Here is a 20,850-nt window from a genome sequence, read left to right as displayed (position 1 = left end):
TAAGTGCCCTGGGTTCAAATATTTAGTACAAAAAAAAAGTGTGCTCATAAAAATTAATTATCTAAAAACTTTTTTTCCCCCATACGGAGGATGGAACCCAAGGCCTTACCTACATGCTCTACCATTGAGTTACACCCCAAGCCTAGCTGCCAAGTCTGAAACTTGCAACCCTCCTGCTTCAGCCTCCCAAGTAGATAAGACTACAATTGTATTCCATCATACCTAGCACAGTATTAGCTACTATTTATTGAGGGCTTGCCACAAACCCTAACATTTTGGGTGCTATACATATAAATACAAATATTAATCTTGTCAGCTTTAGAGCTGGAGAAACTAAGGCAGGAAAAAGTTCGTAACTTGACAAAGATCATAGCTGTTGAACAGAGCTGGTAGATCCCAAAAGAAGAGTATATTGAGCCAGGTGCGGTGGTGCACACCTGTAATCCCAGTGGCTGCAGAGGCTGAGGCAAGGAGGATTGCAAATTCAAAGTCAGCCTCAGCAGCTTAGTGAGGCCCTAAGCAACTCAGTGAGACCTGTCTAAATAAAATATAAAAAAGGGCTGGGGATGTGGCTCAGTGGTTAAACACTTATGGGTTCAATCTCTTCCCCACTAAAAAATAAAGAATGATCATTAATGGCAGGCAACAGTTGCAGCAAAGCAACATCAAGAATTGGTTTACTCTCAGGAAAGAAAACTGTACCTCTTCCTTATTCACAGTGCTCTACACATTCAGAGAAAAAAAATTTTTTTTTCAGTACTGGGGACTGGCCTTAGCTACATCCCCAGCCCATGCTGACAATCAAACTTACAATCCTCCTGCCTAAGCCTCCCAATCAGAAAACTTTTTAATAAGAATGGGAGGGAGGGGGCAGTAGAAAGGTGGTATGGCATAGGTTGGACTCTAGAGCAAAACTCTGCAGGTTCCTTACCATCTGTGGCCTACTGTGAATTGCCTAACCTTGATAAGAACAGAGAAGTTCTTTCTGTAAAAATGTTAGAATAAAATAAACCAAACCAAATAATACATAAAGACTCAAAGAACAAAAGCTTCATAACTTGGAGAACTAGAAAAACTTCACTTTTAAGTTTTAGGCTGGGGTTGTAGCTCAGTGGTAGAGCACTTGCCTAGCATGTGTAAGGCACTGGGTTTGATTCTCAGTACCACACACAAATAAATACATAAAATAAAGGTTCATTAACATCTTAAAAATATTTTTTTAAAAAATTCAAATCAAGTCAGTAAAATAACCAGAACAGCAGCAGCAACATCATAGTGGTAATGAATATTTATTGAGTACTGAATACATTCCAGAAACTTTTAAATACAATTTATTTTCATTACCTTATCTAATTTTTAAAACTATTCTATAATGGGGTACTATTTATTTATTTACTTATAGTATTTTTGGTACTGTATTTTTGCAGCTTTATCCCTGAGCTGCATTCCCAGACCCTTTAATTTTTTATTTTGAGACAGGGTCTCCCAAAGTTATTTAGAGCTTTGCTGAATTGCTGAGGCTGGCCTTAAGCTTACAATCCTCCTGCCTCAGCCTCCAGAGTCTCTTGGATTACAGGGGGCACCACTGCATGTGGCTAAATTGGATTGTTATTCCAGTTTTACACATAAGAAATCGGAGGCTTAAAAGATTCAGTTCTTTACCATTATTGCCTCCGCAGAATATCTTTTTTTTTTTTTAAGCAGAGTCTCCTAGATTGTCCAGGTTGACCTTGAACTCTCAATCCTTCTGCCTCAACCTCCCAAGTAACTCAGATTACCGGTGCATGCCACCATGCCCATCTATTGTTTGTTTTTTCTTTTGTATTGAGGATTGAATTTAGGGGCACTTGACCACTAAGCCACATTCCTAGCCCTATTTTTTGTATTTTATTTAGAAACAGGGTCTCACTGAGTTGCTTAGCACTTTGCTGAAGCTGGCTTTGAACTCGCGATCCTCCTGCCTTAGCCTCCCAAGCCACTGGGATTTTAGGCATGCACCACCGAGCCTGGCTAGAATATCTTTATTCAAAGGAATAAAAACCTCAATGTTTTTATGTTTAGAAAGGAGACAAATATGGCATTAAAGTTTATCATTTTACAGAGAAAAAACAAGTGAGAAAAAAATATGAGCTCTAAATTCATAAAGTATAATACAAATATTAGTAGAAAAACTCAGTAACCAGATCAAATTCTAAATTAAAATTATAATACTTTGTTAGTAATAACCAGTTGTTGCTATACTCAGAGATAGCCTTCAAAGCTAAAAATATTACTAATTATCTTGGATGAAAAAGTGGCCTATGGTAAAAAAATCCATGTTTTTATTTTAAAATTTTTAGTTGTAGATGGACATAATACCTTTATTTATTTATTTTTATGTGGTGCTGAGGATCGAACCTAGTGCTCACACATGCCAGGCAAGTGCTCTGCCACTTAGCTACAGTCCCAGCCAAAGATTCCATGTTTTGATAATCACTTTATTTTTTTATTTTAGGGATTGAACCAAAGGCCTTGACCATTCTCCACATAATCTATGAGCCACCCCTCCACACAACCCCAACAGTAAACTTTTATATTTTTTTGGTGGTACTAGGGATTAAATCCAGGACACTCTATCACTGAGTTACATCCCCAGCGCACACCCCATGCTTTTGTAAATTTGTTTTTCTTTGCACCAGACATTTTACTGGTGCATATAGTTGTACATGATGGTGGGATTTATTGTTACATATTAGTACATGCACACAAGATAACAATATAATCTGACCAATATTCCCACCCCAGCACTTCTCCCTCTTCCCTGGTCCCCTTCCTTTTCCCCTACTCTACTGATCTCCCTTTGCTTTTCACGTGATTACCCTAGCAACTATCTTTTCCTTTTCCCTCTCTAGCTTCCACAAATGAGAGAAAACATAGGACTTTTGAGCTTCTGAGTTTGACTTATTTCACTTAACATGATAGTCTCAAGTTTCATCTATTTTCCTAAAAATGACATAATTTCATTTTTCTTTATGGCTGAATAAAACTATACTGTGTACATATGTCATTTTTTGCTTTGTTCATTCATCTATTGATGGACACCTAGACTGATTCCATAGTTTGGCTAATGTTAATTGTGCTGCTACAAACATGGATATGCATCTATTGCTACAGTATCCTGACTTTAATTCTTTAGGATAAATACTGAGGTGTGAAGGGCTGGGGTTGTGGCTCAGCAGTAAACACTCACTTAGCACATGCAGGCACTGGGTTCAATCCTCAGCACCACATATAAGTAAATAAATAAAGGTCAATCAACAACTTAAAAAAAATAAATAAAAATAAAAAATACTGAGGAGTGGAATATCTGGGTCATATGCTGGTTCCATACCTAGTGTTTTCAGGAACATTGATACTGATTCCCATAGTGGTTATACTAATTCACAATCCCTCCAACAGTGTAAAAGTGTTCCTTTTTCTCTATATCCTCTCCAGCATTTATTATTGTTCATATATATATAATTGTTTTGCACTGGGAATTGAACCCAAAATCACTCAACCACTGAGCCACATCCCCAGCCCCTTTTTTGTACTTTATTTAGAAACAGTTGCTTAGAGCCTCTCTAAGTTGCTAAGGCTGGCTTTGAACTCAAGATCCTCTTGCCTCAGCCTCCCAAACCACTGGGATTACAAGCATGCACCACCAGGCCCAACCCAAATGGTTATTTTAAATATTCTTCCATTACTAAACATCCCTCCAGAAAGAAGACAGTTACTTTTGCAAGCTGAACTCTTAAAGAAAAAAGAATTCTCTGAAAAGCAATATAAGTTGCCTACTTAAAAAAAAAATTGTTTGAAAGAAAGAAAGATAATGCTGTTCAGGAGGTGAGAATGATCTGGCTATAAAATCTGGCACCCATTCATCATCAGGGATGATTCAGCTGACTCTGGATGGCTAGAAGGGTATCCCTTCCTCCCTCACCGCTCCCTGTGCATCCCTCCCAGAGCTGCATGCTCAGCCAAGAGGGAGATCTTCCCTGATAGAAGACTTTTCTTCAGTCAAGGGTATATGAGTAGCTTGTTCCCCTGCTAGAACCTCCAAACAAGCTCTCAAGAAAAGGCTGTCTGGGCTGGAGAGATAGTTCAGTGGTAAAGCACTTGCCTAGCATGCATAAGGTCCTAGGTTCAATACCCATCACCACATAAAAAATAAACAACAAGGGGCTGAGGCTGTGTCTCAACAGTAGAGCACTCGCTTAGCGTGTGCAAGGCGTTGGGTTCAATCCTCAGCGCTGGGTTCGATCCTCAGCACCACATAAAAATAAAGTTAAGGTTTAAAAAAAAAGATTTCTAAATAATAATAATAATAATAATAATAATAATAAAAATAAAATAATTTTTTAAAAAACAAAAGGCTCTTTGGCTGTTTCTATTGTAATGGCAACATAACTAAAATTTTTGTTTAGCTAGAAATAACTCTGTAGTTCATTTTAATTTCAATCAGATACCAAATGAATTACATGACTTTTTAAAATTATTCACTCCTTAAGTGCCATAGTACCTTCCTCATTCGTTGCCTCATGCCAGGCATCTTAGAAAAAGCTAGACAGGAATTTAAATTGGTAATTAACTGAAGTGTATGACTAACGAGCTTCCCCAAAATGCTGAGTAATACATCTTACTGTACATTCTGCTTAAATCTTAGCATCTAGAATATTTGCTTATGCCCACACTTTTTATTTAGAGATAGGATGACCAGATCCATAGCCATTAGTCACACATAGCTTTTTAAAAGTTAAATTAAAACTAGAAATGCAGTTCCTCAGTAGCATTAGCCATATTTCAAGAACTCAAAGGTCTAGACTGCAAATTTCTATCTTTTCAAAAGTTTTATTGGCCAGAACTGGTTCCTAGTATTTAGCTTATCCATTACATATATTCAAGAAAATGAACCAGCTGTCCAACATCCTAAAATTCAATTTTGAATTATTAGCAAATCTTTATAAAATAATTACACTATTTCTACAAAAATATTGGACTCAACATGATACAAATGACCATGTGATTACTCCAAGGTTCTCATAAATAAGCCTTTAAAACAGTAAAATTAACAATCATTTTGAAATTATAAACTTCAGAGCTTTAAAAATACTTTCACGAGGCTGGGATTGTGGCTCAGTGGTAAAGCACATGTGAGGCACTAAATTCAATCCTCAGCACCACTTGAAAACAAATAAATAAAATAAAGGATAAATTCACAAAACAAAACTTTCACTATCCAAATGTCCTTCAACTGATGATAAACAAAATGTGGCATATTCAGAAAATGCAAAACTATTTAGTCATTAAAAGGATATTGAGGGCATGGTGGTACCTGCCCATAATCCCAGTGACTTGGGAGGCTGAGGCAGGAGGATTATAGATTTGAGGCTAGACTCAGTAACTTAGCAAAGTCCCAAGTGGCATGGTAAAACTCTGTCTCAAAATAAAAAGTAAAAGCTGTGCATGGGGTACATGCTTGTAATCCCAGTGGCTTCAGAGGCTGAGACAGGATGATAGAAGTTAAATGCCAGCCTTAGCAAATGAGCAAGGCTCTAAACAACTTTAGCAAGACCCTGTCTCAAAATAAAAAATAAAAAAGGCTGGGGAAGTAGCTCAGTAGTAAATTGCCCCTAGTTCAATCCCCAGTACAAAAGAAAAATAGGCTGGGGATGTGGCTCAGTGGTAAAGCACCTTTGGATTCAAGCACTAATATCAATAAAATAATAAAAGGATACTTATATATGTAAAACACGGATGAATCTATGTGTTTTTTTAAATATGTTAGGCAAGCATTCCACCACTAAGCTATATCCCCAGTTCAACATAGGTGAGTATTGAGAACATTATTATGCTAAGTGAAAGAAGCCACACAAAAGAGGTCATATATTACATGATTCTATTTATATGAAACATCTAAAAAAGACAAATTCAAAAAGACATAAAGCAGATGAGTAGTGGTTAGGGACTATGGGGAGGGCAGAATGGTTTTTGTTTTTAAATTTGGAACTATATTTTATGGAATTACTTTCCTCATATATGACATCAGGTTTGCAACAGAAGAAATTTCCATGAGATCTTAGAGAAGAAAATAAAGGTATAGACATTTTTAATAGTCTGAAGGGTCATTGTGGAGCAGAGATTTCTTTTAGGGAGTGACTAGAAATGTCCTAAAATTAGACAGTGGTGATTTTTCCTTGACTTCCTGAATTTGCCCAAAACATTGAATTACTTACTTTAAAAGGGTGAGTGATACGTGAATTACACCTTATTAAAGCAGTTGTAAAATTTTTGACTAATAACTAAAGAAATACATTTATTTTTTGAGGGGGTGGTACTGGGGATTGAACTCAGGGGCACTCGACCACTGAGCCGCATCCCCACCTCTATTTTGTATTTTATTTAGAGACAGGGTCTCCTTGAGCTGTTTAGCACCATACTTTTGCTGAACTCACAATACTTCTGCCTTAGCCTCCCAAACTGCTAGGATTATAGGCATATACCACCAAGCCTGGCTAAAAACACATTTTTTTAAAATTTTTTTTTAGTTGTAGATGGACACTATATCTTGATTTTATTTATTTTTCTGTGGTGCTGAGGATTGAACCTAGTGCCTCACACATGCTAGACAAGTGCTCTACCACTAAGCTACAATCCCAGCCCTAGAAATACATTTTTAAAAGGACTTTCCTAGGCAGGCATGGTGGCACAGGCCTGTAATCCCAGTGGCCAGGGAGGCTAAGCCAGGAGAATTGCAAGTTCAAAGACAGACTCAGCAATTTAACAAGGCCCCAAGCAACTCAGCAAGACCCTGTCCTCATCTCATTTTGGAAAAGAGTTAAAAGACTGGTAATACCAAAGGGTGAGAAAGATGTGGGAAAACAAGAATTTCCATTCATTGCTAAAAGAGAGCATATTTTGGAACATGTTTTCTGAGAGTAATTTAAGAGTATGAAAGAAAATGCTCAAGCAAAATGCTTAAAAACAGAATCCTTCGCCAGGTGTGGTGGCACACACCTGAAATCTCAGCTACTAGGGAAGCTGAGAAGAAGGTTGCAAGTTTGAGGCCAGCCTCATCAGCTCTGCAAAACCCTAAGCAACATAGTTAGATCCTGTTTTTAAAAAAAAAAAAAAAAAAAAAAAAAAAAAAAAAAACAGGCTACGGGTATAGCTCAGCGGTAAAGTACATCTGGGTTCAATTCCTAGTTCTACAGGGAGGGAAAAAAAAAAAAGATTCCTTTGGTTTAATACTTTCACATTAAGAAATTTATTCTAGTTGGGCATGGGGCACACACCTATAAATCCAGCAAATCAGAAGGCTGAGGCAGGAGGATTCCAAGTTCTAGATCAACCTCAGCAACTGAGCAAGACCCTGTCTGAAAATTAAAATTTAAAGAAGGGGTAGAGATAGAGCACCCTGGGTTTGATCCCTAGTATCCCTGCCCAAAATAAGAAAAATTGATTTGAAGCCAGATGCAGTAACATGTGCCTGTACTCCCCAGCCACTAGGGAGGCTGAGTCAGGAAGATTCCAAGTTTGAGACCACACTTAACAATCTGTCTCAAAATAAAATATAAAAAGGGCTGGGGACATAGCCCAATAATAGAAGGCTTGCCTATCATGTATGAAGCCTGGGTTCATTCACAGGACCACAGAAAGATAAAAGAAAGAAAAAAAAAGATGAAACTATTACTATTAAAACAAAAACCTAGTTAAGTGCAGTGAAACACCCATGTAATCCCAGCTACCCAGCAGGCTGAGGCAGGAGGATCTCAAGTTCAAGTCCAATCTGGGTAACACAGTGAAATCTAGTCTGAGGAAAATAAATAAATAAACTTAAAAAAACTATGCAACCCATTAGTCTTGAGTGCCCTCTACTGGGGATTCTTCACTGATTCAGGTATTAACAAGGCTAAATTAATGGCAAAAATTAATTCAAACATAGAAGCTACCCTTCTCAGAATATGGCAAAAAATCTGAAACTCAAAGAAAATATGTATGTTTTAAATTTTATAGAGAGAATTCTTTATTAACTTATAATGTATTGCAAAGATGTGTTTAAAGACTCTAATCAGGGTAAAAACAAAAAAAAATTAAGTAAAACAGTTTGATCTTCCATCTTCCTCCTAACAAAAGTATGTTTGTCAGTGGTAAGATAGGGTAGCAGAGTGGAAAGTAATGGTAAACAGGTGGTTTAAAGTTTAAAAAAATAAAAAAGCCACATGAGGTGTGTGTCTGTAATTCCAGCTAGGAATTATAGGAGACTGAGGCAGGATTGTAAACTCAAAGCTGGTCTGGTATTTTGTGTGATAGCAAAACAAAAAAAAAGCTTACGTTTTTATCTCTATATTTCTGATCTTATATTTACCTCTCTTTTCACATTCAAATCTCAAAGAGTTGGCTCTACCTTAATACACTAGGTTGTTTACATTATGATTTTTTTCCAATCCATGAGTCTATGATTTTTTTACTATGAAATGATGAAATACTTACTAAACAAAAACGAGGACGTTATAAACATAAAATATATATTTAGATAAAGACAAAATACAATTACCAAAGGTGGCATTTATTTATCAAAGTTTGTTTTTTAAAAATTACATTGATTATGCTTGTTATTTTGCAGGAAAACAGATACAAGACACTTATGACTAGTACTAATTCTTTTTATAAACCAAACCAAAATAAAACAACCTTCAAAACTGTGTCCACTTGGTGTGGTGGTGTAATCCACCTGTATTAACCCAGCACCTCAGGAAGCTGAAGGAGGACGATCAAAAGTTTGAGGCCAGCCCCAAGCAATTTAGTGAGACCCTATCTCAAGATAAAAAAATTTTAAAAAGGCTAGAAAATGTGGTTCACTGGTAAAATACCTCTGGGTTCAATCCTCAGTACCAAAACAAAACCAAAAAAACCCTGCATGTACATATTTTTTCCTTTTTAGAGTAAGGCAAAATATACCTTGGTATTTGTAGTCATTAATATTTTATACAGTCTTGACTTTATTAAAGAAACTCTCTTGACCAGTAATACTTACAGCTAATCTGTGATTATTTGCAAGGCTGATCATTTGCTGGGCAAGGCCATTTAGTAATCGAGTTCGAAGGGATAGGTCATCAATGTCATGGCGAAAAGGAAAAGCAATGCCATCTACTATCACTAATCGAACCTAAAGAAAGAGATAATGATATTAAAAATAATAAAAAAATGGCATCCAAAAAGCATAATTCATTACAAAAAATACTTTAAAATCAAGGGCTTTTTTTCTAACTCCTCAAAGAAAGGTTTTCATTTGGAAATTTATAAATCTATTTATACAATGTTTTCTGAAATAATTACCAAAATTTTTTTTTAAAGAGAGAGTGAGAGAGGGAGAGAGAATTTTTAATATTTATTTTTTAGTTTTCGGCGGACACAACATCATTGTTTGTATGTGGTGCTGAGGATCGAACCCGGGCCGCACGCATGCCAGGCGAGTGCACTACCACTTGAGCCACATCCCCAGCCCTAATTAATAAAAATTAAAAGGCACCCTTTTTTTGACAATTTAACTCAAAAAGAAAAAGAAATAATAACAATTTTCATATAACTTGCCAGTATACACAGCTTTTTATAGAGGTATTTTAAACTGATAAAGCACATTTTTTTTAGTTATAGGTGGAAACAATATCTTTATTTTATTTATTTTTATGTGGTGTTAAGGATTGAACCCAGTACCTCACACATGCAAAGCAACTGCTCTACTACTGAGCTATAAACCCAGCCCATATTTAAAGTCTTGGTAAAGAAGTGGAGGTACAGCTCAGTAGTAGAACACTTGCCTACCATGCATGAAGCCTGAGTTCAATGCCCAGCATTATGGGGAAAAAAAAAAAAAAGAAGCTAAACAAAATTTTTCTCCATTAAATATACCAATTTTATGCACATATTTACATATTTTGGTGTTTGGAGTCAAACCCAGGACCTTGTGCACCCTAAGCACACATTCTAACACTGAGGACACACCACTCCCCTGCCGCCCAATTAAACATAACAATTTTATTTTCAAGGTTCCTGTTATATTATAAACAAAACAAACAAACAAAAAACCTTCTTCAGCAGATGCAGGCATGGTGACCCATACCTACAGTCCTTCACAGGGGAAATACCATAGAAAGACAGGCTAATGAATGTTGTCTCTTCTTCCATCTCCATGATCAATGCCATCAAGTCAACAGCTTGAAATCATCTATAATGGCAGTATTTTCTCCATGGAAATCAGCTAACAAATTAGCCACAGATCTGAGCTTATTTTATTATCTATAAAAAATCCATGTGAGGTAGAAAATATCCAAATCAGAATTTTAAAATGTGTTGTATCTGTAGCCATTACATTGTGAATTTCACCAAAAATCTAGGAAATATTCAGCCAAATATACAGTGGCATGCCTCTGTAATCCCAAGGGCTTAAGTGGCTGAGGCAGGAGGATCACAAGTCTGAGGTCAGCCTAAGCAATTTAGCAAGGTCCTAAAGCAACTTAGTGAGACCCTATCTCAAAATAAAAAATAAAAAGGGCTGGGGATGTGGCTCAGTGCCCCTGGGTTCAATCTCCAGTAACAAAAATAAATAATTTTTTAAAATAAAAATAAAAAAGGGTGTGCTGGGGCTGTGGCTCAGCAGTAGTGCACTTGCCTGGCATGTGTAAGGCACTGGATTCAATTCTCAGCACTGCATATAAACAAATAAAATAAAGGTCTATCAACAACTGAAAAAAATTTTTTTAAATAAATAAATAAAAATTAAAAAGGGCTGGGGTTATAGCACCCCTGGGTTTAGTGTCTACTATCCAGAAGGGAGAAAAAAGTCAATTCAGCAAAACAAAATGAAACTTAGCCAATTTTATTGTTTTATTTTTATCATATTAGTTAACTTAAGTAAAAATGTAACCAACATTCATTTTTTAAAATTTTATTTTATTCATTTTCATGATGGAACTTTATTTTTTATTTATATGTGGTGCTGAGAATCAAACCCAGTGCCTCATACATTCAAGGCAAGCGCTCTACCAGTGAGCCACAACCCCAGCCCCCAGCATTCATTTTTACAACAGTATTTGTTCATTAATGATATAGTAAACTTCTTGTATCACTTGACTATTCAACAGACTATTAAACATAGTCAAGTGGCTATGGGTAGCTTGATTTTCCAAATCATGGCATAGTTTGGATATGAATACAAGTTCAGAAAAATTAAAATCAACAAAACCCCCATACATTGTTGGTGGGAACATAAAGTGGTTCATCCACTGTTTAAAAAAAGACATTGGGGGTGGGTCCCAAAAAAGTTGAAACACGAGATTACCATATGATTCAGCAATTCTACTCCTGGACATACCCAAAGAAACCTGAAAAATGGTACTATAACAAGTATTTATAAATACATTCTCATAGCAGCACTGTTCACAACTGCCAAAAGAAAAGAAATAATCTAAGTATCTATCAACTAATTAAAGGATAAACATATTATACTATATACATACAATGGAATATTATTAAAAAGGAATAAAATTCTAACACGTGCTACAATGCAGATGAACTCTAAAAACATGTTAAGTGGAAAAGCCAGACATACAGGTCATATATTTAATACATGAAATATCCAGAATACGTAAATCTACAGAAACAGAACACGAACTGATAGTTGTAGGGGCTTAGGAGAGAAGAACAGGGAACGATTAAGAAATGGGTAGGGCCTTTCCTTTTGAAGTGGTGAAATTTAAATGAATAAATAAAAATAAATATTTACCAGCAGACCAATGGAGAAGTAAGAGGAATTGGTCAAAAAGTCATGCATAGTGGTACATGCCTATAATCCCAGCTATTGTCTAAGGTGAAGCAAAAGAATCTAAAATTCAAGTCTAGTTTAAGCAATTAAATGAGACCTTTAAAAAGGGCTGGGAGTGTAGCTCACTGGTAGAATACTTGCCTAGCATGCAAAAGGCGCTTGGTTCAACCTCTAGTACCCCTAGTCTTCTATATTTATTCAGTGATTCTCAAAGCCAGGTGATTGGATAACATAATTAACTGACAAAAAAATAAAAATAAAAATAAACCAAGAGTTCTGTAACTGGTAAAAGTACAAGAATATAAAAATGAAAGCATATGTGGTGGCACATGCCTAATGCCAGTTACTTGGGAGACTGAGGAAGGAGAACTGCAAGTTTGAGGCTAGCCTGACAATTTAGTTAGAACCTGTCTCAAAATAAAAAATAAAAAGGATTGGATAAGTAGCTGAGCAATAGTGTGCCCCATTTTTCAATCCCTAGTACCTTCAAAAACAAACAATTAAAAAAAAACATAGGTGATTTCAAAGTTGACTCTTATAATTTGTAGTTCTATATATTCTATAAACTACTACCAACAGTGAATAACGAATTATTGTTCCCAGGGAAAATAAAGGGTTACATTTCAATGAACCTCTGGTTACATTTTTCATCAATTGATTAATGTATATACTCCACCCTTCTCCCCCCGCATACTGAGGACTGAACCCAGGGACATTCTATCCTACTCTGAGCTATATCCCCAGCCCTTTTTGCTTTTTACTTTGAGACAAGATCTTGCTAAATTGTCCAGGCTGCCTCCAAATTGTGATCCTCCACTCCTATCTCAGCCTTTCAAGTAGCTGGGATTATACACACCACCATACCAGGCTACATAACCTTATTTATGTGTATTCCTGTTTAAAACATTTATTATATGTTGATTTATTAATATTGACTTACAACCAATAGCACAATAATTTACCCAGGAATAAAACTTATCTAGCCAGGTGCAGTGGTACACATCTATAATCCCAGCAGCTCAGGAGGCTAAGACAGGAGAATCTCAAGTTCAGAGCCAGCCTCAGCAATAGTGTGGTGCTAAGCAACTCAATGAGACCCTATCTCTACATAACATACAAAATAGGGCTGAGGATGTGGCTCAGTGATCAAGTCCCTCCGAGTTCAATCCCCTGTACCAAAAAACCCAACAACTTCTCTAATACATGTATTTTCTCCACAAGGCATAATACACCCTTCCTGTGCTTAGAAACACTATCCAGCAGTTAAGCACTATACCTGAGGGACATTTTAAACATTTAAATCACCAACAAAAAGAAAAAAATGCAGCATTAAAAAGAACACACAATGGGCTGGGGTTATGACTCAGCGGTAGACCACTCATCTAGCCCTGGATTCAATCTTCAGCACCACATAAAAATAAATAAATAAAATTGGGTTGGGGTCATGGCTCAGCGGTAGAGCACTCATCTAGCCCTGGATTCAATCTTCAGCACCACATAAAAATAAATAAATAAAATTGGGCTGGGGTCGTGGCTCAGGTAGAGTGCTCACCTAGCATGCACGAGGCACTGGGTTCGATCCTCAGCACCACATAAATGTAAAATAAAGATATCGTGTCCACCTAAAACTAAAAAATAAATTTTTAAAAATAAATATATATATATATAAAAATAAAGGTATTGTGTCCAACTACAACTAAAAAATTAAAACAAACAAACAAAAAGAACACACAAAAAAGATACTCATGTTTACAGTATGAGAGCTAAAACAAGAAGGTGAAGCATCATTTTCTTCAACCTCAGCTAGGAATGTGTTGGAAGGAAAATCAGTTTTTCACATGATATAAATGTCCTGCAACTATGAAATGAATTATTCCCCCCCCCCAAATATTCACAGGTTGAAACTCTACCCCCAAAAGTGTCTGTATTTAGAGAAAGGGCCTCAAAAGAAATAATTAAGGTTAAATGAGATAATAAGATATATATCTTGATTTGACAAGATTAGTGACTTTAAGAAGAGACACTAGATACTGAGTTCAGTGATGCATGCCTGTAATCTTTGGTGAAGCTGAAGCAGGAGGGAATCTCAAGTTTGAAGCCAGCTTCAGAAATTTAGAGAGATCTTATCTCAAAATTAGAATAAAAAAACTGGGAGATATCTCAGTGGCAGAATACCCCTGGGTTCAATCCCAAGTAGCCCCCCACCTGCCCCGACACACTCACAGAAAGCTCACCAGAAAGCCTACTCCCTTCTCCCAACTGAGGACACAGCAAAAAGGTGCATCTACAAGCCAAGAGAGCCCTCACAAGAAACTAAATCAGCCATAACCTTGATCTTGAACTTCTAGTCTTCAGAACTGTGAGAAATTTATGTTTTTAAATCATTCAAATCTATGATATCTTTATTATGACAACCAGAGCTGACTAAAACACATTATAGTATCAGGAACTGAGGTACTACTGTCACAAATACCTGAAAATGTAGAAGTGGCTTTGGAACAGAGTAATGAGTACAAACTGGAAGAGTTTTGAGATGCTTGCTAGATATGTGGACATTTTACACACACACACACACACACACACACACAAATAATATAGATGATACTGAGCAGGACACAGTGGCTTACACCTGTAATACCAGCAACTTGGGAGACTGAGGCAGCAGGGTCACAAGTTCAAAGCCAGCCTCGGCAACATAGTGAGGCCCTGTTTCAAAATAAAAAAATAAAAAGGGCTGGGGATGTGGCTCAGTGGTAAAATGTCCCTGGGTTTAATCCCCAGTACCTAAAGAAGAATACAAAAAGGGGCCAGGGTGATTCTGGTGAGGTCATAGAAATGAGGAACCTGTAATTCAAAATTGGAGGAAAGGTGATCCTTGTTATAAAGTGGCAAAGAACTTAGTAGCTGTAGTCTAGTGTTTTGTGGAAGATAAAAAGTGAGAGAGAAGAAAACTGGCTATTTAGCTGAGATTTCTAAGTGTTAAAGGAAGTGGCTTGGTTCCTCTTTGAAGCCTACAGCAACAGAGGATGAATTGAAAGAGGAATTGGTAAGCAAAGAAGAACCAGTACTAGTCAGGCAGCGACTCTGGAGGCTGAGGCAGGAGGATCACAGTTTGAGGACATCCTCAGCAACTTAGTAAGACCCCGTCTCAATATTCAAAAAAAAAAAAAAAAAAAAAAGGACTGGGGTGTAGTATAGATCAGTGATAAAGTGGGTTCAATCCTCAGTACTGGAATGCAAATATCTACCTGATGCCTGTCCTACCACTGTATTTTAGAAGCACATAACTCTTCCGTTTTCACAGGCTCACAGCTAGAGAGGAATTCTACCTCAGGGTGAACTCTAACTTAAGTCTACCAACACATTTAGATGAGACTTTAAATTAGACTTTAGAATTGATACTGGAACCAGATAAATCTTTTGAGGTAACTATGTGTTTTGCATGTAAAAAGAATTTGAATTTGGGGAGGGCCAGGGGCAGAGGCTAAGGCCTGAACTATGTCCCCCTAAAATTCATATTGAACCCTTAACATACAACATAACTGTATTTGCAGAATAGGCTTCTAAGTAAGTAAGTAAGGTTAAATGTTAAATAAAATGAGGGTCATAAAGATGGGACCTTGATCCTTCAGGATTAGTGTCCTTGTAAGTAGAGACAACATGCACATGCACTCTCACTCACTTTCATGCTGTCTCTCTTTCCCCTTCTCTCTCACTCACAGTCAGTCTCCCCCCGCCCACCACATGAGGTGACTGTGAGCCAGGAAGAACGATTTTGCCAGCAAGCAAATCATCCTGAACCTTTAGGTTGGATTTCTAGCCTCCACAACTGTAAGAAAATAAAAATTTGTTGTTAAGCCATCCAATCTATAGCATTTTTATTATGGTAGCTTAAACTAACATATCTACAAATGACTATAAAGCATTGGTAGTATTGATTTGGGGGTTACAAATAAATCTTAGCAACCAAGCAAATTTACATTTATATACTTTGTCAGTATGGGGTACATACACGCCTATAAATCCAGCAACTTGGGAGGTTGAAGTAGAAGAATCATAAATTCAAGCCCAGCCTGGGCAACTCAGTGAAACCTTCTCAAAATAAATAAAAAAGAGTTGGAGAGCGTTTGCCTCACATGCATGAGGCACTGGGTTCAATCCTCAGCACCACATAAAGTTAGTAAATAAATAAAGACATTGGGTCCATCTACAACTTAAAATAAATAAATAAATAAAAAGAAAAGAGTTGGGAATGTAACTCAATGGTAGAATGTCCCTGGGTTCAATCTCCAGTAGGGGGCAGGTGGAATCTGTGAATAATGAAAATTAAGTTATTTAATGCTGAAATGAAAACTTTTCCCCAAGATCAGTAATAAGACAAGAATGTTCACTTTCATCAGTTAGTCAACATTACACTGGAAGTCTAGCTAGAGCAATAAAGCAAAATAAAAAATAAATATAAGCATCCAAATTGGAAAGTAAGAAGTAGGGCTGGGGTGTAGCTCAGTGGTAGAACACTTGTCTAACATGTGTAAGGCCCTGGGTCCCATCCCAACACTGCTAACTAAACAAAACGAGCATTGTGATAATGGCAAAAGAAGAGAGATGTAGATTATAAGAACCAAGAAATAAACTCAACTTTATAGTCCCTTGATATTTCAATTTTAAAATTATTTTAAAAATAAATAATAATAAATAAAATTATTTAAACTTCAAAACTACCGTATATACACACATATACATAAGTAGTTTTGAAACTGAAATTTGAATAGTATATACGTATATACAAAATAAACATAAATGTATATAAATATATTATAGGACAGGGAAAGAAGAGATATTCTTTTTTGATTTTAATTTTATGCTACCATACTTCATAGTTATTTTTCATACTTATCAAACATATCCAAAGATAGTTAGTTAGTTATATTTCAGTTGTTTGACTCATACCTTTGAATGACCTGAAAGGAAATCTGGAAGAAGATAAACTTGCGCCAGTAGTTCTGTATAATCATGACAACGAAAATAGTAAATATGGGAAAGAATATTTTCAAGAGTGAAGTCCTTCAAAGCTCTTTGGTGTTCTGAAGAAAAACAAAACAGCATCTTACTAAGTTTTACTCGTATGGATATGCTGATGATTGTAGGAAAATAATACCTTTGTGTGTGGGAGGGGACTTTACTGGGGATTGAACCCAGGAACATTCTACCACTGAATTAAATCCTTAGTCCTTTATATTTTTTATTTTGAGATGCACCTGCTAAGTTGTGTAGGCTGACCTCAAAAAACTTGCAATCCTCTTGCCTCAGCCTAACAAGATACTGGTAATAAAGGAATACACCAGCACATCTGGCTGGAAAAAGTGTTTTTTCCTACTACTTTCCCAAGTTCTCTGGCTGAAATAAACTAGACTGACAAAGACAGTTTAACATTAGAAAAACAAAAATTGAATAACATATGCATCCCATATATAACAAATGGGAGTCCAAAGATTAGTATCTCAAAAACTTGGTTAGAATTTTGGCTCATTTTACCAAAGGAACAATAAATTCTTAGAGAAGTGAAAAGACAAAGGAAAAGGACCTTGAGTCTCTAGAGCTAGCAAATTGTAGGAAGGCAAATATATGAGAAATTAATGGAAGATAAAAACTAGCTAATGAAGGGCTGGACTGGGGCTCAGTGGTAGAGCGCTTGCCTAGCATGCGTGAGGCACTGGGTTTGATCCCCAGCATCCCATTAAAAAAATAAAAAAATAAAAAATAAATAAACAAAATAAAGGTATTGTGTCTATCTACACCTAAAAATATTTTTAAAATTAAAAAAAAATAAAAAGACTAGCTAATGAAGTTTGTTACTTAGATCCTCTATTGGCTGATTCCTCCATGCTGACAGAGTCTAAAATTGTCTCTGGTGATTACTTTTTGTCTTTCCTTGGCAGAGAGGGGAGAGAAAACACCTTAGCACATTTGTGTTGTTTTTATGAAAACACGGACAAGGTAGAAAGCTTTCCTTTATATTTTTTCTCAATTGCCTTCAGCTCAAAATAAACCTTTTGCCAAAATCGCATATTTGGGGGTAACATGTTCTGCCAGTGTACAATGTCTTTTAGTAGATGTTAATGGTAATTAATTAAGACACTTAGTACCTACATGAAAACGAAAATATACAGCTAATTATACTTGCTCAATGGAAGTACAAGCATCTTATGAAAAGCATCCCTTTGGTAAACTTCTAGAGAAAAATATAAGGACTGCAAATGCCTATAATTCCACCTACTTGGGAGGCTGAGGCAGGTGTATAAAATTAAGGTCAGCCTGGGCAACTTAAGGACATCTGTCTCAAAAAATACAAGCCAGGTACAGTGGTGCATGCCTATAATCCCAGCGGCTAGGGAGGCTGAGGCAGAAGGAGCTCAAGTTCAAAGCCAGCTTCGACAAGAGCAAGGTGCTAAGCAATTCAATGAGACCCTATCTCTAAACAAAATACAAAATAGGGCTGGATATGTGGCTCAGAAGTTGAGTGCCCTGAGTTCGGATTCCCAGTACCAAAAATAAATAAAAATTTAAAAATAAACAAATAAAAAAGACAAAGTGCAGGGTATGTGGCTAAGTGGTAGAGTGCCCCTAGCTTCAATCCCCAGTCCTACAAACAAACAGAAATATAAATAAATAAAAATAAAGGGCTCCGGATGTTGCTCAGTGGAAGAGCATTTTCCCAGGATGTGAGAGGCCGTAGATTCAATACCCAGTACCACACTTACAAAAATAAATAAATACGATGAAGATAAAAAGAAAGCAAAAGAAAACAGTCAAACTACTCACTTGTTTTTATATAATAATTAAAAAGATAAGAATGGGGGCTGGGGTTGTGACTCAGTGATAGAGCGCTTGCCTAGCATGTTTAGGCACTGGGTTTGATTCTCAGCACCACATATATATAAAGTCCATTGACAACTTAAAAAATTTTAAAAAAGAGATAAGAATGGGATCCTAATTGGAATAAGTTATAATCCATGTTTGTATAATGTCAAAATGTAATCTACTGTCATATATATGTAAAAAGAACAATTAAAAAAAAGTAACTGAAAGGACAAGAACTTGCATATAAACTATCTTTTTAAAAAATCCTTTTTAATCTAATAAATACCCCCTAAAAGCCTCCCAAATTCTTAAATGATACAATTAATATAGTTATAAAGTAAATTATATACTATTCAAAGCCCCCAAAGGTCAATCAGCTTAACATTCTGAACATTTCTAGATGTAGATTTCAAAGCATTTGGTTATTGGAAAACCAGTGTGGAAGTCAACATATACTGAATGTACATAACAACATTCACTCATAATACGATGTCCACATTAGCTTATATCTGGCCAGTTGGAATATGATGTTTTAAAGTCATACACTGAAATACATGCATTGGTTTGCCCCAGAATTACTACAATGAGGTCCATAGAAGGGGAAGAAAAAGCCAGTTCCAGCTATAGTGCTTGTAACAGATGCAAGAGCATTTGACATTAATACACTGTTAAACCATTAAGCTTCACATTCAGAATGGTCTCTTGCTGAGTTCTGAGATGAGCGCAAATGCAAACAACCTTCATTACACAGAAAGAAAGAGGATCATTTGTTAACTTACCTTCTTCCATGTGTGTTCCTGCTATAAGATGAAGATGCTGAATGCAGGCAGTAGCAAGGTCTACCACTCTGTCAACCATAAAGCTTCCCTCTGTATCAATAAAAACTGCTTCACCTGCCACTCCTCCAAAACATTCTGGTATCTGCACATCAATTGCCAACTGCATACTGTCAAGAAATAAGTTATCATGATCATCTACTGCAGTGTTTTTCGAACTCCAGGTAATGACCAGTTAGGTACCACTAAAGTTTTATAAATGCAAATACACTCCCCAAGCAAAAGAGATGGCTGACTCTCTGTGGACCAGATGATTGTGAATCAACTGATGCTTGGATTAGGGAAAGACTGTGCCTATAAAACCAAGATTAAGAAATTTTTAATGCTTTCTAGGCTTCTGGAAATAGAAACCTATCTTATGCATAAATCCACTTTCAAACATTTCACTTTCCAATATATTCTCAGGAGTGAATTAATAACAGAAGACTGCCTAGTGACCACATCATATTGCAAAGGAAACATTTTTGATACCAAAATAACTGTTTCAATTTATCAAGATATGGTACTGAAGTAATATAAATGGTAAACTGGGTTTTGTTCTATGCACACACACACATACAAAATTAAGAGCACACCTTTTATGGTTTCTTGACTGTAAACACACAGCACACCACACTCTACTACTTACATAAAATGTTATTAAACCTGCCCTTAAAAGGGGAACATCTTACTTTACCATAATTGTGTTTTTCCAACACCTGGTGCACCACAAATTTCCGTTGTTTTCATTAAGGGTACTCCACCGCCAAGAATATTATCTAGTGCAGAACAGAAGGTAATAATGAAGCCCTGGGTTTGCTCCTGCTCGAGAAGTTCCAGTGCTGTACACTTCCTGCCTGACTCTGGCGCACCAGCATATTTTGGTTTATTTGTGAGACACTCTCTTCTTATAATCTGCAGAGTTTCTAAAGCCTCCTCTTTAGATATTCCAACTTCTGAAAGTAAAATAACAAATAAACCATTGATTTTAGAGATTCAAAAAACAAACACAATTATGGGTTGTCTTCATTAATTTTTTTGGATAACATGAGTGATAGTAAAGTCAGGTCCAGTGGCACACGCCTGTAATCCCAGCCACTTGGGAGGCTGAAACGAGGGGCACCAAGTTCAAGGCCAGCGGAGGCTGTGTCTCAAAAGGGCAGACGGAGGATGTGGCTCAATGGTAGAGCACCAATCAGAAGTTCAATCCCCAGTATGTGTGTGTGTGTGTTGGGGGGGGGGGTCCACAAACACGGTTTTCCCAACCATCCAGTGAACAACTGTTCTTTGTTTTGGTTTCTTGTGCGTGAGCGCGTGTGTGTATGTGTGTGT

General features: G+C 36.6%; 1 protein-coding gene across 6 annotated transcripts in view; it reads right to left on the bottom strand.

The window, feature by feature from the left end:
* Window positions 1–20,850, bottom strand: part of Rad51c (RAD51 paralog C) — a 36,665-nt gene that overhangs the window by 15,390 nt on the left and 425 nt on the right. For 4 of the 6 annotated variants that reach the window (XR_005726393.2, XM_005321571.5, XM_005321570.5 and 1 more), the window contains exons 2-5: window positions 20,216–20,474; window positions 19,483–19,649; window positions 16,793–16,926; window positions 9,056–9,187 (exon numbers count right to left, since the gene is read on the bottom strand). Coding sequence is in view for 5 of the 6 variants with exons in the window: in XM_005321571.5 (XP_005321628.2) it covers window positions 9,056–9,187; window positions 16,793–16,926; window positions 19,483–19,649; window positions 20,216–20,474 (692 nt within the window). In the remaining variant the exon portion in view is untranslated. Of the gene's footprint in view, window positions 1–9,055; window positions 9,188–16,792; window positions 16,927–19,482; window positions 19,650–20,210; window positions 20,475–20,850 lie in introns of those variants that run through there. The other 2 variants (XM_013356996.4, XM_021724077.3) reach the window with 2 other exon arrangements.

The sequence above is a fragment of the Ictidomys tridecemlineatus genome, chromosome 3, assembly GCF_052094955.1.
Source record: "Ictidomys tridecemlineatus isolate mIctTri1 chromosome 3, mIctTri1.hap1, whole genome shotgun sequence".
Taxonomy (NCBI): domain Eukaryota; kingdom Metazoa; phylum Chordata; class Mammalia; order Rodentia; family Sciuridae; genus Ictidomys; species Ictidomys tridecemlineatus.
This window is presented reverse-complemented; position numbering and strand designations above follow the sequence as displayed.